General features: G+C 45.6%; 1 protein-coding gene across 1 annotated transcript in view; it reads left to right on the top strand.

Annotated features, from left to right (window-relative positions):
* The window catches only part of CMTM5 (CKLF like MARVEL transmembrane domain containing 5), a 48,664-nt gene that overhangs the window by 691 nt on the left and 24,177 nt on the right, over window positions 1-23,796 (top strand). Inside the window, exon 2 of the mRNA XM_040354468.1 lies at window positions 20,661-20,813. Coding sequence (XP_040210402.1) covers window positions 20,661-20,813 — 153 coding nt within the window. The remainder of the gene's footprint in view (window positions 1-20,660; window positions 20,814-23,796) is intronic.

The raw sequence follows: 23,796 nt of genomic DNA, 5'->3' as shown, positions 1-23,796 counted from the left end.
AAAAAAGGGCAGGACCTTCAACCTTTGCTGCGAAAGTAGTTCGCAACTCATAAGGGGGGGGGGGGGCTACTCTATTCTTCTATCTTTAGGTGCTAAGGACCTTGTCCTGGCACTGCTGACCAGAGTAGGGTATTGTAAGTTTAATGGGTGGGCAGCGTTACCATGGAAGTAAAAAACAGGAAGTGCTATGGACCTTATTCGTTTTGGGCAAGAATTGCAGACTAAGCTCTGTAGTAGGGTTGCCACCTCATCCCTTTAAAAACATATGAATTACACAGGTTCTGAGGCTAATTTAATGCAGATAAGGCACCAAGTGAGTTTAATTACCACCTTAATCAGCCATGAGGTGGCAACCCTACTCTGTAGGGAACTTAGTTACTATTTTCCTTAGGCTAGCCACCAACTGGTTGATGTCTCATCATCAGGTGATGAAGATAGATGAGGTCATCCTCATTGTGATCATCATTGTGCCAAACCCCCAGAAAGCTTGTAGTGTGCCTATAGATAACGGATGTATTACGGAAACCATTGGGAATGACTTGATGATGAACCAATGGAATTGATGCAATAAAGTGTCACACTTTCTTATTTTTAAAGGGATTTGCAATAGTTGTGTAGAAGTGTTTTAGAATGTTAGAAAAAACTTTGCAATAACAAGTATTTCTGATAGTCTAAAGTGCTTATTGCAACATAATTGTTGACCTTTACTTGGTATATTGTCTAATCAGCTCAAATAGGCCCAGATTCTCAAAGGAGATACGTCGTCGTATCTCTGAGTCTGGGCGGTCGTATCTATGCGCCTGATTCTTATGCCGCGTACACACCATCACTTTATGTGATGGAAAAAAACGACATTTTCTGTGAAGTAAAAAATGAAGTTTTTGAAACTTAAATTTTCAAAAACGACGTTGCCTACACACCATCGTTTTTTCACAATGCTCTAGCAAAGCAAGGGCTTTTAAACGTCGTTTTAAACGTCGTTTTTTGCTACACACGGTCCATTTTTGTGAAACAAAAAACAACGTTTTGAAAAACGACACAAAAAATTGAAGCATGCTTCAATTTTTTTTTTGTCGTTTTTCACAAGACATAAAACGTCATTTTCCCCCACACACGGTCATTTAAATTGACGTTTTTAAAAACTTCGTTTTTTTTCATCACATAAAGTGATGGTGTGTACGCGGCATTTGAATCAGTTATGCATAGATTTGTATTAGATCCGACCAGCGTAAGTCTGTTACGACGTCGGATCTTAACTGCATATTTACGCTGGCCGCTAGGGGCGTGTACGTGGATTTATGGCTAGAAATATGTAAATCAGCTAGATACGCAAATTCACAAACGTACGCCTGGCCGACGCAGTACAGGTACGCCGTTTACGTTAGGCTTTTTCCGGCGTAAAGTTACCCCTGCAATATGAGGCGTACATGTGGCGTACCAATGTTAAGTATGGACGTCGTTCCCGTGTCGAATTTTGAATATTTTACGTCGTTTGCGTAAGTCTTCCGTGAATGGGGCTGGACGTCATTTACGTTCACGTTGAAATCAATACGTCCTTGCGGCGTACTTTGGAGCAATGCACACTGGGATATTCCACGGACGGCGCATGCGCCGTTCGTAAAAAACGTCAATCACGTCGGGTCACAAGTTATTTACATAAAACACGCCCCCCTGTTCCAAATTTGAATTAGGCTGGCTTATGCCGGCCTATTTACGCTACGCCGCCGCAACTTACGGAGCAAGTGCTTTGAGAATACAGCACTTGCCCGTCTAAGTTGCAGAGGGGTAACGTAAATAGGATACGTTACGCCCGCACAAAAATACGCCAAACTATGATAATCTGGCCCATAATGTTCAAAATGCTTACTATCATTTTTATTTACAAATCAGGAGTGCTTTATTGAACAAACAAGATAGCACAACACAGCAAAAGGCCCCTTTCACACGTGCGGACCGTATGTCCGCTTTTTCATCCATCCGTTTGCGGATGAAAAAGGGACATACATTGGTCCCTATGAGCATCCGCTGACACCCGATCTCATCGGCCTCCGCAATGATCCGATTCTACAGACGGAAGAAAACCCTATTTTTCATTCCGTCTGCGGATCGGATGAACACGGACATACGGTCCGTGTTCATCCGATCCCCCCCATAGGGGAGAGCGGAGAAAAGACAGGGCGGTCCCTGCACAGTGTGCGGGCACCGCCCTGTCATCCGCCGGCTCAGCGGAGCGATCCCCGCTGAGCATACAGAGGCGGATCATTACTGATCCGCCCCGTGTGAAAGGGGCCTAAATAGTCTCATAAACAAAGTACAATACCATAACTGAGTAGCAGTTCAATGCAAGTCCACAAGGCCCAACCATACATTGCCATAATGCATATACCTCTTAAGGCCCGTACACACGATTGGATATTCCAACAACAATTGTCCGATGGACGTGTTTTGTCGGATAATCCGACCGTCTGTATGCTCTATTGGGCAATTGTTGTCAGAATTTCAGACAACAAATGTTGGATGGTCATGCTCTCAAATTGTCCGACAACAAATGTGTTGCGTCGGATTATCCAATTGTGTGTACACAAGTCCGTCGGACTAAAATCCAAAGTGCAAACACGCACGCTCTGAACCAATGCTAACCATCAGACAACATTGGCAGAAGTTTCCCAAAGGGTGGCGCTAAAGAGCTGAAAAAGTGTTCTGTCGTCTGTATGCAGAACAAGTTCACGGACAACGCCCTTCAGACAAAAATCCACGCATATGTCTGATTGGGTGTATGAGGCTTAACACTGACAGAAACATGCTTACTATTATTGGATTGTGCATGGGCATTAACTAAAGTTTGCTTTTCTTTTTCAGTACATGCATAGTAGGGCCAGTCCTTTCTCTATGGAGAGCGCAAGGAACAGTTCTTAAATAGTTACAGAGATTGTCCATTATACTGAAAGATCTATATGACTATTGTTCAGGACTTTTTTTCAGCTGGAACTTGGTGAAACTCAGTTCCACCACCTCTGGCTCAGGCCCTCTGCTCCCTGCTCACCACTGCCACTTGTAAACACAGAAGTCTGGCTTCTGTATTTACAAGTGACAGCTTGTCTCCCAACTGCTCCCACAGATCTGATTTCCTGACCGGCACCCACTGAGTGCAGGATGGGAAACAATGGAGATGCAGGTGCCAGGGTGCAGTGCAGATCCTGACACCACCACTGGATGATATCCCTGCAAGTGAGAGAGGCAGAGCCACCTACAGTGTGCAGAGAGGTACTAAAGCTGGCTGGGTGCTTTAGCTTAAAGGGGAGTTCCAGGCTTTTTTTATGTTTGTTAAAAGTCAGCAGCTACAAAAAGTGTAGCTGCTGGCTTTTAATAAACATACACTCACCTGTTCCACGGTCCAGCGAAACGTCGGCCGGAGCACCGCTCCTCTCCCCCCCCTCTCCGGCCGCCGTCTTCATTCCTAGTGTGGGCACCCGGCCGGGACAGATTTCGGCTTCACGGCCAGACACTCACTGTGCAGTCCCTTTCCTACTGAAGCCCCCACTTCCCCCCCAGGAAAATTACATGCCAAATGTGGCATGTAAGGGGGCAAGGAGTGGTTTAAGTGGAAGTTCCACTTTTGGGTGGTACTCCGCTTTAATACAGCAACACAAGTAAGACATGTAGAAGATGGGGGAGCTTTAATCACTTAAAGCGGAACTTCAGTCATTTCTTCACCTTTCCAGCTATTAAATCTACTGCCCTTGTTGTTTTAACTTTGGATAGTAAAACATTGTTTTCTGCCAGTAAATACCTTGTATAGCGCACTTCCTGTTTCTAGTCTTGTAAAAAGCCTAGGGTTATGACAACATGCACAGCTCTCTCTCTCTCACTCTCGTGAGAGTTTGCCAGAAAGGAAGGGGGGGACGAGTCATAAGAGGGCCAATGAGAGCTGCAGAGCTGGAGGTGTGTGTCTGTGTAAGTCCAGGAAGTGAACAGTCAGCAGCTTCAGCTGCCCACAGTTAAAATTATTGCAGCCAGACTCAATGGGAGGAGATTTCTGCAGCATATTTGGGGCAAGTACAGAATCACAATATATATAAAATAATATGCAAAGTGGTTGGAGGGAAGCTTAAGAATGGCAAATATGTTTTTATTACTTATTATGTGAGCAGACTGCGGTTTCTTTTTAACCTCTGAAAGATTTACCCTACTTCATAACAAGCCATTTTTTTGTGATACGGCACCAATAAGAAAAATGAAAACATTGAATTTCTTAAAAAATGTAGGCCAATATGTATTCTGCTACATATTTCTGATTAAAAAATCTCAATAAGCGTATATATTAATAGGTTTGTCCAAAAGTTCTAGCGTCTAAAAACTATGGGATATTTTTTTTTTTTTACTAGTAATGGTGGTGATTAGCGACTTATAGCAGGACTTCGATATTGCGGCGGACAGTCGGACACTGAGGCCTCATACACACGACCGAACATGTCCGCTGAAACTGGTCCGCGTCGAAGTGATTCGATGCATGCGTGGAAGCATTGAACTTCCGGGTTTGCGGACGTGGCGGCGTCAACGTCACCGCCACATCACCGCGCTGTCTGTCCGTGGGGATTTTGGTTTGATTGTGTGTACAACCATCAGATCAAAATCTCCGAGCGGACATGTCCGATGAAAACGGTCCGCGGACCGTTTTCATCGGACATGTTCGCTCGTCTGTACAAGGCCTGACTGATAATTTTTTGGGGACCAGTGACACTAATACAGTGATCAGTGCTAAAAATATGCACTGTCACTGTACCAATGACACTGGTTGGAAAGGGGTTAACATCAGGGATGATTAAAGGATTAACTGTGTGCCTTGCCTGTGCTTTCTGTGTATTATGGAAGGTGCTTACCCTAGGGGAAGACATGGATCCTTGTCCCTGCTTTGCAGAAAAACAGGATCCATGCCTTCCCTACTGACAGAACAGCGATCTGCCTTGTTTACATTGGCAGACTGCCATTTTGCCTCTGTACCGAAGGATCGGTGGGTGCCAGCGCACATCAAGTCTGTGGTACCCGCCGCTCAGCTCCCACTGTGTATGATCGAGCCTGAATGTTTATAGAATTTGTAGTTGTGTGTGGGAACCTCTTGTTACTCAGTAGATCTGGATGATTTGAATTGGTAAGGGGATTTTTTTAGGGTATCTGAAAGTATTACTAGTGGCCCAGATTCAGTAAGAATTGCGCATAAATTACGGAGGCACAGGGCAACGATTTTGCCCTGCGCCCCCGCAAATTTGCGCCGCTGCCCTCGATTCACGGAGCAGTAACTCCGTAAATTGCGAGGGCGCGCTGGCAAAATTGCCCGGCGTAAGTGCGAGCAATTTAAATGATCCCGCAGGGGGCGGGAATCATTTAAATTAGGCGCGTTCCCGCGCCGATGGGAAACTTTCCCGACGTGCATTGTGGCAAATGACGTCGCAAGGACGTCATTTGCTTCAAAGTGAAAGTGAATGGTGTCCAGCGCCATTCACGAATCACTTACGCAAACGACGTGAAATTCAAATTTCACGACGCGGGAACGGCGGGTATACTTTAGCATTGGCTGCCCCTACTATTAGAAGGGGCAGCCTTACGCTAAAGACGCCGTACGGAAACTCCGTAACTTGCGTACGCGGGGCTCGCGCAACATTGTGAATCGGTGTTAGTATGCAATTTGCATACTATACACTGAGCACAATGGGAGCGCCCCCTAGCAGTCATCGCAAGAATGCAGCCTAAAATCTGCGTGGCATAAGAGCCTTATGCCACGCAGATTTTAGGCTGCAGTCGGCGTTACGATGTTCCTGAATCAGGAGCATTCGTAACGCCGGCGCAAGCAAGCAATTGCGCTGCGTAACTATGGTTACGCAGGCGCAATTGCTCTCTGAATCCGGGCCAGTGCTTTTAAACCTTCTGTGTAAGGGCTTGTATAGATGGGCAACAACAGCTTGCTTTTTGCAGTGTTCAGCCTGCATTTGAGATCAGTTTGAGATGATTTCGAGATCATGTCCTGGCTTTGTAATGGTTGTCACTACCTATCTGTTTCAGTAGTACATTTGTCCATTTATGGTTGGAGCCCTACGGGCGACACGGACATGGACACAGACTGACTAGGACTCACAACATACAATGGACCTGAAGTGTGCGCTGGCCCTAATGGACGGTACGCCAGAATAAGGGGGCATACCCTGTTAAATGATAGATGTTGTGGAGAGGAATGAACCTGGGAATTCCTGTGAAATGGGATGGGGGGGTGGGTGAAGTGCGCCGGAAGTCTCGTGCTGAGACAGGAAGCCGACGGAGCCTGGAGGGAGGCGAGGAGATTATATAGGCTCCCCGGGCTCCTCCCATAAACACAGGCCGCTGCTCGGCCTTATTACTTATGGTTGGAGCCCTACGGCCGACACGGACATGGACACAGACTGACTAGGACTCACAACATACAATGGACCTGAAGTGTGCGCTGGCCCTAATGGACGGTACGCCAGAATAAGGGGGCAAAACATTCAGGTAGGGTTATAGTTTTATTGAGTCAGAAGATTAGTGAGCAAGTTTGGCGAAGGCTTGTGCCATCTCCGCCTGAGGGTCAGGAATGTACCTAGTGAAGCAGGCAGACTTCCACCTGCCTAGTTTCTTAATGATATGGTCGGGGACCCCGTGTCGCGAGGCAGCTGAGGCTGCTCCGATACGAAAGGAGTGGCCCGAATACTGGGTAGGATTGAGGTGCAGAGTCCGAAGGAGGATCCTTACGTGTTTAATGAACTGACTGGTGTTGAGAGGTTTGTCCGGGAAAGGGAGTAGAGGAGCGGAGTCTGATTGGGCTGGCAAAAGTAAGAGTAGGCGGTCCAACACGGTCACTGGACACCAGGCGTTACCTGTCTTGAAAATGGCGATGTCTAAGCCAGGGCCTGACTGCTGTGTTTTGGTGGTAGTGAGGTGAAGCGTGAAGTGGTCTTGATGGCGGACCAAGTGTCGTCTGCGCAGGACTTGGCCAGCAGGGCTGTTGAAGGCAAACTCGCTGGGCCGGAGGAAACCATAATACGCTAGGTAGATGGCCGCTTGTATGACCAAGCTAGGGAGGAGGCCAAACGGGGACGTGGCGAGGATGGCAGACAGGTCTCTAAATATGGTGCTGGTAATGGGCAGGCGTTTGGTGTTGACGACTGGTTGTCGCTTCTGGACTGCGCGTAGGGCAGCTTTGACTGCGTGGGACGTAAACAGCGAAGGCTTCGCCGGGTCTTGTAAGGCCAGAAAGTGCTGGACCCCAGCCAGGTAGAGACGGATGGTGTTGTATGAAAGGGACTGGCAAGTGTGGCAGTAGGAGATGAAGGCCAGTACGTGCTTGACACTCGGGATGGTGTTAGCGGAGTGGCGCGTCAAAAACTTGGTAAAGGTGTCCCAAGCCGTATGATAGGCTTTGAGGGTATTGCGGGCGAGAGACTGATTGATGAGCTGGGTAGCTTGCTGTAGGTGCTGTGTCAGTCCAGGGTCAGTTGAGACCAAGGAGGGATAGGGGCTGAAGATGGATCGGCTGCGGGTTTCTGCTGAAAAAAAGAGGCATAATTAAAGCGGGACAAGGCATCTGCGGCGAGATTACACTTGCCGGGGAGGAAGGAACAATGCACATTGAATTGGTGTAGTAAGGACAGTTGCACTAGCCGACGTAGGAAGGACATTATAACAAGAGACCTGGACCTGCCCTTGTTGATAATGTCGGCTGTGGCCTGGTTGTCGGTGGTGAAGGTAACAGTTTGTCCAGCCCAGCTGTGGCCCCAGAGTTGGGCGGCTGCTACGATTGGGTACAACTCGAACAAGGAGGACGTCTGGGTGAAGCTTGGGATCGCTAGTATTTCTGGCGGCCACGGTCCAGCGAACCAGTGGTGGCCAAAAATAGCTGCAAAACCTGTGGAGGCTGCGGCGTCGGTCACTACTTGTGGGGAAAGGGGTGACACTGACGGTATAAACATTGATATACCGTTCCAGTTGGTGAGAAATTCTTCCCACATCGAGAGGTCCGCTAAGGCTGCGGTATCCAACCTGAGAATCTGATCAGGGTCCTGTGCATGGGAAAGGAAGACCAGAAGGCGTGACACGAAGGATCGGCCCTGAGGGATGATCCTTACTGCAAAGTTTAGCATTCCCAGGAGGGACTGCAGCTGCTTCCTGGTGCAGCCCTGCGTTTGGGTGAAACTATGGAGGACTGCCCTGATGCGGGTCAGTTTGTCGGGGGGGAGGCTGGCTTGCATGGAGGTGGTATCCAGATTAACTCCGAGGAAGGTAATGGAGTGTGCTGGGCCTTCTACTTTGTGTTCTGCGAGGGGGACGTTGAGATTTCTGAAGACGAGTCTCAACTTTTGGAGGTCTCCTGGAGGCGTGTCGGGTTGTTCAATTAGCAAAAAGTCATCCAAGTAGTGGATGACTTCTTGACACTGGGCTTGGTGCACGAGAATCCAGGTGAGAGTCTGTGCGAAGGTGTCGAAGAGCCAGGGACTAGACTTGGAGCCAAACGTCAGCTTGGTGGCAAAGTAGTATGACTCTCTCCATTTCATGCCATGCCAACACCAGAGGGACGGGTGGATAGGCAGGAGTTTAAAGGCGTCTGAGATGTCGGCCTTGGAGAGCCAGGTGCCCGTGCCGGTTTTAATTATGGCTTGGATTGCCATGTCTACAGACGCGTATTTTAGGGAGAACTCCTCCGAGGGGATCAAGGAGTTCAGGCTGGGGGTGGGGGAAGAATGAGGCGCAGACAGATCGTAAACTAAACGTGTTTTATTTGAAAACTTGCCCTTGACAAGCCCAATAGGGCTGACTCTCCAGGTGCTGAAGGGGGGTGTGGTGAAGGGGCCTATGATGAAGCCTCGCTCTAGCTCTGTCTGTAAGAGCTGGTCTATGGCCTGCTCGTCTGTGGCGGCTGAGCGCAGGTTTCTACATTCGTGCGTTGTGTGGGGCAGTGAAATGAGGCCTGCGTGGAACCCTTCTGTGAAGCCTTGGACGAGGAAGGTGGTGAGGGAGGGGGTGGGGTGGGAGGTGAGGTAGAGCTCCAGCCAGGGGATGTTTATGCGGCCTAGTCAGGTCTTCTTTTGTTGTTTGACTAGGCATAGGGTCCTGGGGTGCGCTCTATGGCATGTAAGGCAGACATGGAGCAGACGGCATTGGCTGAAGTTGCAGGAGCCATGGTTAAAATTATTGCAGATGGCCGCGCCGCCTAGCGTCTGTACTGGGCGCCCAAACTTGTCGGCCTGGGACGTCTGCTGGGTGGCCGGCAGGCCCGGAGCTGCCCTCGAGGTCGAGGGGAGTTCGAACGGGCGAGTGTTGGTGTTGGTGGTGTTGGCGCACCAGGTGGCGGTGTGAGTGGAGGACTGGCAAACAGCGCATAATGGTGAGCGCAGGCCAGCAAAGTGACGGCAGAACAGCTCAGTGTCCATGAGACTCCAATCTGTAGCTGTCTGGAACTGCAGCAGCCTGGCCGCTGCTTTGGCTGAGAAGGAGCGGTGGTAGTCATAGAATGAAAACCCTCCGTACTTGTAGCCCAGATCCACTATGGTGTGGAGATAAAGGTCCAGCTCTTCCCTCCTACTGGGGGAGGCGGAGCATAGGACGTCTCTGAGCATGCCAAAGGCCAAGGCGAATTCCGGGACCGATAGTTTACGGTTAAGCCTTGGGTCTTTGGCCTTGAGGACCACTGAGACGTCTCCCCAGGCGTAGGCCTTGTTCTCGGCTAGGTCGTGTACTGAGATGAGGAGGGAGGCTAGGTTGATGTCCTTGCCGTCCAGGATGTCCTTCCTGATGTTGGCAGGTACCAAGTGGGCTGGGAGGACTACGGAGCACTTGCCTGCGGGTGTAAGCGGGGGAGGAATTAGCGGTTGCACTGTAGACGGGGTGAGCGTGGGTGGATCGGGGGAAGCTGTAGGAGGGCGAGCCTCCAGAAGAACCATTCTCGCCTGTACGTCTGTGATTGTGGTGGATAGTGTTGCGACCATGTTGTGGAGTTGGGACACGGCGGTGGATATGGAGTGTAATGAGGTTCGCTGGGTGCTCGGTCCGGGTGAGGCTGGCGGGGAGTTGTTTGAAGCAGGAGGTGGGAAGAGGAGCCTGAAGAGTTCTGCCTTCCTGGCTGTGGACGGAAAGGGCACATGCTTGCGCCTCAACTCCGCTGTTAACTTGGGGATGGTCCATCCCCTGAAGGAGCGTGCGCTGCCGCTCTCTGAAGCGGGGGGCGGTGAGGAAGGGGCAAAAAGATCTTCGCTGCCGTCCTGAGACATGACTCAGGGTAAATCGTGCCCTGGGTATGGAGTCTTGTCTAGGAGGTCGAGGTGGGACGAGCAGGAACCTGCAGGGGTGAGATAAAACGGGTTGTTTCCGTGTCGTGCCGGGGATGGGGGATCCACCCTTTTTTTTTTTTTTTACCTGTAGAATTACTGAACCTGGTGTGCAGGGGAAGCTGGCGAGCTTGATTGACCTGTGGAGAAATGATAATACATAAGGACGGGAGCTAGCCAAGCTCGAATGTTATAAGCGACCGACGAAGGGGGTGAGGCGGCGATGGCTTGGTGGCCGAAATGTCCCATGACAGAGGCCTGAAGCGGTGCGTTGCGGGTGTGGCTGACAACGCGGGGCTCTGGAGCATGTGCCGAAATGAGGGTGACACTGTTGGGGAACGTTCGAGGCAAGCCTGCCAGCTGGAACGTGCAGGGGTTGAGAACTGGACTTGTGTCAAGTAAATGAGTGACAGAAATTCCCATGGCAGAGATGCGAAACTCTGGAGCATGTGCTGAAATGGGGCTAAGAAGAGAGGGGCCTGTTTGGGTCCGGAATGTGTGTGAGGATGTGTGTGGTCTTGCTGGGGCATGTTTGTGGTAGGGCGAGTGGCTGAAATGACCCATGACAGAGGCATGAACCGGTGCACTGTGATTGTGACTGACAACCGGGCTCTGGACCATGTACTGAAAAGGGGGCCACGGTGGATCTGGCCATGTATGGAATGGGGTGAAGCTGCAGCTGAGAAGGTGCTTGTGTACACCCAAGATGTAGTGCTGGTGGGTAAGTGAGGGAACGTGCCATGAGAGAGGCGTGACAGTGCGTTGTCGTGTGGTCGGCGACTGGCGGGCTGTGGAGCGTGAGCTGGGAGTGAGGGCGCTACTGAGCGAGGGTGGTGTGCATGCCGGTGTGACGTGAGAGGAGCGCAGGCTGTGTGGAGGTATGCCTTGAAGGCAAGTGGGGTGTGTCTGGAATAGCTCTGAAGTAAAGTGGGAAAGAATAAGTCTATGTTAAGCATGACGCACGGCACAACAAATGACGGCATGCGTGCCTCATGCATTGCCGTGCCACGAGAGGGGTGCAGTAAGCTGTAAACCAAGCGGAGGAATGAGTCACGTGGGTTTCCTATGTGGGATAGAGACATGCGTCCCTGCGCAGGTAGGGTTTGGGGATGAGTGATTCAGCTGTAACTGCGGGGAATCAGAAAAGCTACAAGTTTGGTTTGCTGTGCTGAAGTGCGTGTGTGAAGTGGACAAGAGAACAACAACAAAACACAAAAACAAAACCATGACATAACAGCTTGATAAAATAAAAAATAAAAAATAAGAAAAGGGAGAAGGAAATTTTTCAGATAAACAACGTGAATACATGTGGTATGGAAGCTAGTGTTGCGTGTCCGTGAACCATGTGTGCATATTTGGCATGTGGTGATTGTTTAAACTCGACCACCTGAGAGACATGATTGTGAAAAACAATAAATAATGTGTGCCGTGGAGGGCCCTGCTGTAGTTATAACATGGAGCCATACAAGTGTAGCAAGGCTGACATATAACTGGACAATGAAAAATACCTATGTGCTTACTCTCAATATGTATGCCTGATGAAACCTGTCATGGTTGGATGCATGCATTGATCAGTAAGCTAGTTGGATCACAATTGTACATGTTTCAAATGTGGGTAACATGAAGAAAGTGGAATGTGCATGGTGTTGTTACTGTACTTGGCAAGGCAAACATACATTTGTGACAAGCTGACAGAGTGACAGAAATGAGGGTCAAAGGAGAGTCAGTAGTAACACAAGGAGGGGTGAGCAGGACGTGGGGCGACATGTTGAAATGTCTGGCTGCAGCCGTGCGGGCTGTAGATGCGGTGGGGCTGAAATGGCTGGCGAGCCCCCGGTGCTGGAGGGGTTCGGGTGCTGGGGGAGCAGGCCTACCTTGTCGCGGTCGGGCGGGGGCGAACCGAGGGATGCCTCGGTGTCTGTGGCTGGCTCGGATGATGCTGATGGCGCGGATGGCGCGGATGGCGCAGGTGGCTCGGATGGTGCAGGTATCTCGGATGGCCCAGGTGGCTCGGATGGCCCAGGTGGCTCGGATGGAGCGGATGCGACGAATGACGCGAATGAAGTGCGCCGGAAGTCTCGTGCTGAGACAGGAAGCCGACGGAGCCTGGAGGGAGGCGAGGAGATTATATAGGCTCCCCGGGCTCCTCCCATAAACACAGGCCGCTGCTCGGCCTTATTACATACAGTACCTGTTGTGGACAGTGGATCAACAATCACTCTTATGCATGCAGAGATACATGATCTATTGGGCCATAGACAAAACTAGTTAGTCTCATCTATCCAAGGTAGGGAGAAATATTCTGGCAGAAAACCTATTCCCCCTTGTGGAAAGCACCAGCTCCCTCCTCAGACTTCCCCCTCTATTCACATAAGCCTGTATTCTTGGCCCAGCCATGTGAACAAGTCTTTGGCACTTTGGCCTTTGGTCAGATATCCAGACAGGACCCAACTTCCCTGAGGGTAGACTATTTGCTACATATTTTTGGTAAAAAAATCCCAGTACGCGTATATTGATTGGTATGTGCAAAAGTTATAGCGTCTACAAACTATGGGATATTTTTTTTTTTACTAATAATGGCGGTGGTCAGTGACTTATAGTGGGACTGCGATATTGAAAATCTGACACTAACTGACACTTTTTGTGGACCAGTGACACTAATACTGTAATCAGTGCTAAAAATATGCACTGTCACTGTACCAATAACACTGGCTGGGAAGGGGTTAACATCAGGGGCAATTTAAAGAGTTAACTGTGTGCCTAGCCAGTGTTTTACTATACTGTGTGGGGTGTTTTTACTAGGGGAAGAGATGGAATTTATTTTCTGCTTTACAGGGACACAAACTCCACCTCTTCCCCCTGTCAGAACGACGATCTGCCTTGTTTACATAGGCAGATGGTGGTTCTGTCTCTCTGTGTGATGATTTGTGGGTGCTGGAGGACATCGAGCACCTGCTGATCAGCTTCCACTGTGTGTAATCACAGCAGAAGCGAGCCGCCGGTGGCACGCATGCATGCCCCCAACCCAGAAGTGTCAGATCGCGTATATATACGTTATCCAGCGCACAGTTGCCGCCCTGTAGCAGACCTAAAGTGGTTAAATTATAACTATAGGGAAAACTTTTTTATTTTTTTATTTTTAGGGGATAGAGCAAGGAAGGGTTATAATGCCTGTCAGATTTTTTTTCGCCACCTGTGTCCCATTGCGAGGGTTTCTCTTCACTTCCTGTCCTATAGCCAAACAGGAAGTTAGAGGAAATCCCTACAAATTAAGAGAATTCCTTGGGTAACCTCCAGGTCACCTGAACTAGTGTCTCTATTGGAAGATTATACTTCTATCACTTTTGTGGGGACAACCCAAAATTTGGGATTTTCTTTTACTTTCACTTTTAATAATAATAGTAAAGAGGGCAAATATAGAGGGTGAATCTAAACGAGGGCACAGACTTAAAGCGGGAGTTCACCCGAAATGTTTTTTTTAAGATTAGATTGATGCTCATTTTGTCAAGGGGAATCGGGTAGTTTTTTTAAAATCCGAGCAGTACTTACCGTTTTAGAGAGCAATCTTCTCCGCCGCTTCCGGGTATGGTCTTCGGGACTGGGCTTTCCTACTTGATTGACAGGCTTCCGACAGGCTTCCGACAGTTGCATACATCGCGTCACGAGTAGCCGAAAGAAGCCGAACGTCGGTGCGGCTCTATACGGCGCCTGCGCACCGACGTTCATCTACTTTTGGAAAATCGTGACGCGATGTATGCGACTGTCGGAAGCCTGTCCGAAGCTTGTCAATCAAGTAGGAACGCCTAGTCCCGCAGCCCATACCCGGAAGCGGTGGAGAAGATGCATCTCTAAAACGGTAAGTACTGCTTCGATTGAAAAAAAAAACACCCGATTCCCCTTGACAAAACGAGCCCTAATCTAATGTTAAAAAAAAGGTTTTTGGGTGAACCTCCACTTTAACTCACAACTGTCCCTGGTTTCGAGGGACAGTCCCTGATTTGGACTATGTCCCTCTGTCCCTCTTTCCCTCATTTCAGTCTGATCTATATAGTTGTATATAAAATTGACTATTTTTCTTTCAACCAGTGTTTCCCAGTGCTAAACCTTTCATCCAATTTCTAAATTGCTGCATTTGTAAATGTCAAAAGCCAATATAAAGGAATAGTAGTGGTAAAAAGCACTTGTGGGTTTAACTAATATTCTTTTTGCATAATTCTTCCTTAACTGCTTGCCGACCAGCACACAACTATATACGTCGACAGCATGGCATTGACAGGCAGAAGGACGTATATATACGTTCCCTTTAAGAAGCCGGCATTGTGGGCACACCCGCCGGGGGCTCCGTGACCGCGGGTCCAGCGGACTCGATGTCTGCAGGCATACCCGCGATCGTGTCAAGGTGAGGAAGAAGGGGGAAATGCTGGTGTAAACAAGCATTTCCCCAGTCTTCCTAGTGACAGGACAGTGTATCCTGTAATCGAAAGCTGTGATCACTGTAGTGTCACAGTAAGCCCACCCCCCTTACAGTTAGAACACATCCCTAGGCACACTTAACCCCTTCAGCGCCACCTAGTGGTTAACCCCTTCACTGCCAGTGTCATTTTCACAGTAATCAGTGCATTTTTATAGCACTGATTGCTGTAAAAATGACAATGGTCCCAAAAATGTGTCAAAAGTGTCCGATGAGTTCGCCATAATGTCGCAGTCACGATAAAAATCGCTGATCGCCGCCATTACTAGTAAAAAAAAAAAAATATTAATAAAAATGCCATAAAACTATCCCCTATTTTGTAGACGCTATAACTTTTAGCGCAAACAGATCAATAAACGTTTTTTTTGCGATTTTTTTTACCAAAAATATGGGGAAGAATACGTATCGGCATAAAATGTGGAAAAAAAGTATTTTTATATATTTTTTGGGGATATTTATTACAGCAAAAAGTAAAAAATATTGCATTTTTTAAAAAATTGTCACTCTATTTTTCTTTATAGCGTAAAAAAAAAAAAAAAAAAAACGCAGAGGTGATCAAATACCACCAAAAGAAAGCTCTATTTGTGGGGAAAATGGTATATCTAAATAATTAGGGCCTTTTACACAAAATAGGTCACCTAATAGGGATTTCTCACAATGGCCTAGATTCGCAGACAGATGAGGTTGAGCCAAATGGCTGAAGACTCATTAGCACTTGGCAAAGTCATTTTGCTATAAAACACTGTATGGCTCAAGTTTCGTCAGATTTTTGCTAAATCAGCTAAAATTTGAGCTGTGGGTGGCCCTACAAACACTACCTGGATTGATGAATTTAAAAAATTGACTGGGTCGGGTGGTATATTATCAGCCGAACCGTGACTGCATCATATCAGATACAGTCACTGTTCAGCAGCGTCAGCTTACGATGGAGATTCCTACATTCATGCCATTAACATGGATGGGAGAATTAACAGATTTTTCTCCCTCTCTCTGAAATTTAAACCATCTATGCCTGACTTAACTCAAGATGAATGTGGACTCCAGTATTTAACCCTGACACTGCTCTCGCTTCCAAATGTGTATTGAAGCAAAGCCTCATTAGCCTCTACTACTGCCATTTTCCCAGTTAGATTTTTGCTCTGTGGGCCTTTACAGGAGGATGATAACAGAAACACCCTAAAGTGATACTAAACAATATCCTTATTCTCCAAAAATATTCCATGCACATTCATGTGTTTGTTACCTTAACATTTAAATTGATCCGTCTCTTTACATCCTTAAAAAAATATTTTTTTCATAAAATGTTGTCCATTTTTTGGTGAATTTGGCATCTGGTTAATCCTGCCAATTCCCAGTTGTAAACTGACCACGATATGCACAGAAACTCAAGGTGTAAACAGGACTGTAAGCTAACCATTTTATTTAGTGATAGATGCTTTTACTGGCATTCAAAAAGATTTAAAAAAGCCTGTCCGAAGCCATGTTTTGAAGAAAATGTAAACTAGCCCTTAGGCTGCATACACACGATCAGTTAAACCGTTGAGAGCGGTCTGATGTTTTCATCGGTCCAAACCGATCGTGTGTGGGCCCCATCGGTTATTTATCCATAGGTTAAAAAAAAGCAATCTTGTTTTAAATTTAACCGATGGATACCTAACCGATAGGAAAAAAAACGATCGTTTGTAGGCACGTCCAGTTAAAAATCCACGCATGCTCAGAATCAAATCGACGCATGCTTGGAAGCATTGAACTTCATTTTTTTCAGCACGTCGTTGTGTTTTACGTCACCGCGTTCTGACACAATTGTTTTTTTAACCGATGGTGTGTAGGCACGACTGACCATCAGTCAGCTTCATCGGTTAACCGATGAAAACGGTCCATCAGACCGTTTTCATCGGATGGACCGATCGTGTGTACAGGGCTTTACTGTTATTTTTCTGCCTCTTTGTTGCTTCCTCCTGAACCTCACCCCCCCCCCCCCCCAATTCTGTTGGTATGAAACAAGCAGTGCACTTTAGATTTGATGGACTACGGACTCTGGGATGTGTAGTGTGCATAGAGCAGTGCACACTACACGTCCCAGAGTCCCTACTCCCTAGTCTATCTCAGGAGAGAGCAATGGAGGGCGACTACATTCCTATACTATATACAGTGGGACCATGGAGAGCTAACGTAGCCATCCTCTAACAGAAAGTTAGATCACAGCAAAGAAAAATAGAATTTGGAGATTTGGAAGACACCAGTGTTAATTTTGTTGACTAAAATATTTTCGTTGACTAAATTAATACTATTATACGATTAAAACTAAAACAATTTAGGTGACTGAAATACGACTAAAACAATAATGGCATTTTAGTCAAAAGACTATGGCAAAAAATTAATTGAAATTTGACGTCAAAATTAACATCACATAAGAATATGTAGGGGGCATCTACTAAGCTGCTAAAAGAAAAAAGTAAGAAAAAGGGCTTTTCTTATTTTTTTTTCTTGATTTTGAATGTGGATAATATATTCAGGTAATATGTGTAATGTCATTAAAGCTGAGGTTCACCCAAATAACATCTATATAAAACCAAATTCTTTATACTTCTAACATGTACAGTAGGCAGTAGCCGACTAGCAACGCTCGACAGTAGCCGACTCGCAGCTCTACATGTTCGGCTCCTTTTGGAAACTCTGTGACTCTCGTGACGCGCCTACGCAATACGGGGGGGGGGGCCTTATCCGCCAGGGGGAACTCTTTCTCATAGACATCAATCATCTGGGCGAACTCCCAGATTACATTGCGGCTCAGCTTGGAAACGCCTACTCCCATGGAGTGAGTACCCGGAAGCCGGATTGCAAATATAGATTATAAGGTATGTACAGCCTAAAAAATTAAATAAAAAATGCCTACTGTACACGTTAGAAGTATAAAGAATTTGGTCTTATATAGATGTTATTTGGGTGAATCTCCGCTTTAAAATCAAGTTTAGAGTTTTTGATTTTTCTTTTTATATTTTCAAGTGTTATTTCTGCTTGTCAAAAAGCAATATACTTTTTTTATGAATCTTGTTTTTATGCATGAAGACGTTATATACGACGGCTAAATCTGTGTCTGTAATGCATGTTCAAATCTTAATACCATGAATAATAACGTTATTAGATTTTTACTCCTGGAGTATATAATGAGTTTAGCAATTATAAAGAAATGCTTAAAAAATGCAATTTAAATATAACTAAACCCATTTGATTTTAGTAGGCTAAAATGTACTAGAGATTTTAGTTTAATAATATACAACTAAAACTAAAACAATTCAGATGACTAAAACACGACTAAAAATAAAATGGCATTTTAGTCAAAAGACTATGACTAAAACTAGATTGAAATTTGAGTTAAGCGTTACTTTAAAGCGGAGGTTCACCCTCAGAGAGCACATTTTCCCCTTAGATTAATGCTCGTTTTGTCTAGGGGAATCGGCTAGTTGTTTTAAAATATGATCCGTACTTACCCGTTTACGAGATGCATCCTCTCCGTCGCTTCCGGGTATGGGCTACGGGAATGGGCGTTCCTTCTTGATTGACAGTTTTCCGAGAGGCTTCCGACGGTCGCATCCATCGCGTCACGATTTTCCGAAAGAAGCCGAACGCCGGTGCGCAGGCGCAGTATAGAGCCGCACCGACGTTCGGCTTCGAGTGACGCGATGGATGCGACCGTCTGAAGCCTCTCGGAAGACTGTCAATCAAAAAGGAACGCCCGCTCCCGAAGACCCATACCCGGAAGCGACGGAGAAGATGCATCTCGAAAACGGGTAAGTACTGCTCATATTTTAAAACAAATAGCCGATTCCCCTAGACCAAACGAGCAGGAATCTAAGGGGAAAAGGGCAAAAATTTAATAAATGGGTGAACTCCCGCTTTAAGATCCAGTAAAGTTAAAAATACACTGCTATAGCCAGACTAAATATTCAAGCTCAGTACGAACTTATGCTTGCTCATAGAAACTACTCCACTAACACATTCAAAAGGAATTGGAGTACATGGATATCTCATCCTAGAGCATCAAACTACTTAAAAGAGTGCAATTTATAAATTATCCCTAAGTTTGAAATACCCCCAAGTCATATATGTGCATTTTTCCGATGTAGTCTACCATCTTGGACCCACTTTATTAATCTAATTAGTTCTGTTTTTGTTTTCATTTTTTGTAATGACATTTCTAGTTTACTTGGAGGCCTGTCCATGCCCACAGCTTGAACCCATTAGGGGTAGACTGGTACAAAGATCTTTATGAACCAATGTAACTATGTTGGTTATAAATGACTAAACGTGAATGGCAATCTGTATTGTTATTTAAAAAATTGCAATAAAAATTTATTGTTGAAAAAAAAAATACACGAAAGATTGTTCACTGTTTATAATACAATCCTATGAAACTTCACAATAAAAATGATGTCACAACATGATTTGAAAGTACAACTATATAACAGTATGTAGCTAAAGTGTATATCTTGTTTTGTTACAGTGGTTCTAAAGTCAGAAGGTTTTTTTATGTTTACGCATTCTATGCATAAAAAAAATGGGTTCGGATCCAATTTTACTTTTAAAAGAGGTTGTAAACCTTCAAGCCCCCCCCCCCCCCCCAAAAAAAAAAAACTGCAATACAAAGGCGTAATGAGCATACCAGCTCATTATGAAATACTCACCTTATTTATTACATTCTCAATTAAGCTTCTCACCCCTGACTGTATGATATTGTATTTACTTTATGCAATTTGTACACTACTTCTGTACTATTCAATAAAATATTTTGACAAGGAAATACTCACCTTAGAATGATTACCTGGATCGGTGCTGGAACACCGCTCACACGACCGACATGTTTACTGTAGTTACTTCCGGGTTTGCTGGCTCAGGTGGTGTGATTGGCCGAAGTTGTGATTGCATCACTCCCATGCACGGGGGAGCCGCCGGTCACGGGACGGGCCCTGAAGAAATGTCACGAGTGAGCCGTTCCTTCAGTGCGCATGCGCTGAAGACGTCGACGGCAGCGTATATAGTAAATATCTCCTAAACGGTGCAAGTTTAGGAGATATTTACAGTACCTATAGGTAAGCCTTATTATAGGCTTACCTATGGGTACAACTTACCCATGGAGGTTTACAACCTCTTTAATGCAATACAATGTAATGTTCAAAACACTACACATTAACGTGTACAATAATGTATTGGTTTGCACTGCTGGCCATGTTTTGTGTGGGCTATGAGGACTAATGCCTGGTACAAGTTTTTTTTCCCTTTAACTTAGCAGGCTGAACAAAAAAAACTGACAGATCTCTGTTCTAACACTAAGCGATGTTAGTACAGCGATCTCCCCCGCTGTGCTATTGTGTTCTAGCAGGGGCTTCCCTCCCCCGCCTAAACACAAATCAGCACTGGCTGTCAGCGGCTATCAGATGGCAATCAGATGCTGGTTTTCCCACATGCCCATTTGAAAGAAGCCAGTTGTGAGCCCTGTTTCTGTCAGACATGGAGCTATACACACAAGCCAAATGTTGACTGGTTTCTACTTTACCGGCTGATTTTGGACAATATTCGTCCCATGCGTACCCGGCACTGGTAGGGGCTTAACTGAGTGTAAGCTTTTATTGTGATTATTTAAGAACTGCACCCCTTAAGTAAATTGGCCACACTTTATCTACAGTACTTGGAACGCTGTACTGTATCACCCTGATAAACTTTTCCCTTGGTTGACATCTTTGACATGCTCATAGCAAATAAATCATCTAAAAAACCAAAAACATAGCATGTCCATAATAGTGGATCTTTTATGAGACTTCACAGAAATAATTAATTTACAATATGTGTCTCTCTCTTTACAGGTCCTCTGCTTTGTGATATTTATTTGTTTTGCTGCATCCATATCCTCCTATTTGGCGGCACCACTGATTGAGCTCATCATCACCCTAATTTTCCTCATCCTATACTCAAGTCATTACAATGAACGCCTCGCCGCACTCAACTGGCCTTGCACGGTGTGTTACAAGAACAAATGTCATAGATGTTATCAGAGAATACTTCCTGTCATGTATTGTACAGTAAGAGGATAATTTACTAAAGAAAATGAAAATGTTTACTTTGCTAAGTGAATGGTCACAAGTTAGTAAATGAGATAAAACTGTGTTTATGTCACCTAATTGTGTGCAAGCAAACATTCCGTATTTTCCTTGCAAATGTAGTGCTTACCCCCCAGGAGCCGCTGGATATGATGGGTTGTCCTTTCTGCCATGACTCTTTAAAGTGGTTGTAAAGGCACAAGGCTTTTTACCTTCATGCATGCTAATAAACAGTGTGCTACCATTCTACAATAATGCACAGAAAGTAGGCCACAAGAAACTGGTTGGTAGATTAAATGGATGTATTATGGCAAGGCAGTTGAACAATGCTTGAATCAATAAATAAGCAATTAAACATGTTTAAAGATGCTACACTAGATAATGTGAACAATGACCCATAAGATGGTAATCATCTGGACTATAGTAATACAAAACCCAACTATAACTGATGCAAACAGGTTAAAGTATCAGCCTTAACTAACCCAAAAATAAAGGTCCACATGTGCACACTGCGTATATGGCCCCAATAGTGGGTATTTGTAAAAGTTCCTGACAAAGGGGTACCCCAGGAGGTGATTGCAAAGTATGTGGCACCTAATTGTCAGTATTAGCCAGCTATCATTGGGGCCCTTCTGTAACGTGGTGCACATAAAACTATCCCTTTAAGAATGTGCAATGAATCGCTAATGGGCTGCTAAATAAGGATCAGTCTCTATTGCATTAACTGTGTTCAGGAAGGGATTCTCACCAGCGGTAGGCATACATGGCAATGAGTCTCCCTAGATCTGGTCCCAAGTCACAGTGACTCTTTGTTGCTCGCTCTCTCAGCTCCCTGCATGCTCGGAACACATATCGACAATAGTAATTGGTGAATTCTGCTGATATAAACAGTTAAATCTAGATGAGAGATTTAAGACTTATGCCGCATACAGACGGTCATTTTTTATGATGAAAAAAAATGACGTTTTTGAAAACGTCATTTAAAATGATAGTGTGTGGGGAAAATGTCGTTTTATGTCTTCAGAAAAACGACCAAAAAAAAATTCGAACATGCTCGATTTTTTTGTGTCGTTTTTCAAAATGTCATTTTTTGTGTCAATGAAAATGATAGTGTGTGGGCAAAACGACGTTTTTAAACCCGCACATGCCCAGAAGCAAGTTTTGGGACGGGAGGTAAAACTACCATTCATAATGGAGTAAGCACATTCATCACGCTGTAACAGACAAAAAAGCACGAATCGTCTTTTACTAACAAGTAACCAGCTAAAAGCAGCCTCAAGGCGAATAGAACTTCCCCTTCAGAGTGCCGTCACTTTGTTCATCATTTTTCAAAATGATGGTGTGTATGCTACATCGTTTTTGAAAATGAAGTTTCAAAAATGTCATTTTTTTTCATCACTTCAAACGTCATTTTTTTTTCATCACAAAAAATGACCGTCTGTATGCGGCATTAGGCCCCGTACACACGAGAGAATCCATCCGCTGGAATTGATCCGCGGACCGGCTCCAGCGGATAGATCCCCTGGTGTGTACAATCCAGCGGATCTGTTTCCGCTGATTTTTATCCCCTGGGATGGATTTCAAGCGGATAAAAATTTGAAGACATGCTTTAAAATCTATCCGCTTGAATCCATCCCAACGGATTGATCCGCTGGTCTGTACAGACTCACCGGATCAATCCGTCCGAATGGATCTCCCGCATGCGTCGTAATGATTCGACGCATGCGTGGAATTCCTTATATGACAGCGTCGCGCACGTCACCGCGTCATCATCGCGGCGACGGCGCGACACGTCATCGCGATGGGATTTCGGCGCGGATTTCGATCCGATGGTGAGTACACTCCATCGGATCAAAATCCGCGGAAATCCTCGAGAGGATTTATCCGCGGATAAATCCTCTCGTGTGTACTAGGCCTTAGGCAGGCCATAGATGGACCAGTTTTTTTTGTTCACCACTTGATGTAGATGAGGGAAACCTCCCCGCTTGAGCTATTGTATTCTGATCAAGCAGGGAAAATACCTCAGGGTGGTTGTACGAAAGTTGGTTGGTAGAACGACTTCTGTACAAGCACAGGGGCCATATATGGATAGAAATTCAGTTGGTTGTTCCCTGATGAACCAGACAAATTTTTATTCATATATGGTCACTTTGGCATTTGGCTCTGGATTAATCTCAGTTTGGGCAGAAGTTTAGTAAAAAGCAAAACAAAACATAACTTTAAGTAAAGACAGGGACTAATGCCACGTACACACGACCATTTTTCATGATGGGAAAAATGCAATTTTTTAAATTGGTCATTAAAAAACGACCATGTGTAGGCTCCAGAGCATTTTTCTCGATGTGAAAAATGGGCATTAAAAATAATTTTTCTCATCGTTTTTCACGCATGTAGGCTTTAACGACGGGGAGAAAAACGCTCATGCTCAGAAGCAGGTTATGAGAAGGGAAATTTGCATAATCAGCCCAAAGGGTGTCGCCAATCGAATGGAACTTCCCCTTTAAAGTGTCGTCGTACGTGTTGTACGTCACCGCACTTTGCTCAAGCATTTTTTTTTCATGATCGTGTATATGCAAGGCAAGCTTGACAAGAATCACGTTGAGAAAAACGTTTTTTCCATGATATTTTAAACGGTCGTGTGTACGCGCCATTAGAGGTGCAACATTCCTAAATTCCACCAATGTGCCTAAACTTCATGGCTGTTACAAATATATTAGCTACACAGTTGTCTATTCATATGGAACCTTAATCCTAAGGCAGATCAAATGCTAAACTGCTCCACCTGGAACAATAAAAAGTATGGGTTAGTGTTTTGCATAAGACATCACAATGAGATTTTGACTGTGGCATGATTGTTGGTACCAGATGGGCTGCTTCGAGTATTTCTGTAACTGCTAACCTC

Source organism: Rana temporaria, chromosome 1 (genome assembly GCF_905171775.1).
Source record: "Rana temporaria chromosome 1, aRanTem1.1, whole genome shotgun sequence".
Taxonomy (NCBI): domain Eukaryota; kingdom Metazoa; phylum Chordata; class Amphibia; order Anura; family Ranidae; genus Rana; species Rana temporaria.
Note: the sequence above shows the minus strand (reverse complement) of the source record. Positions and strands in the feature narration are given on the sequence as shown.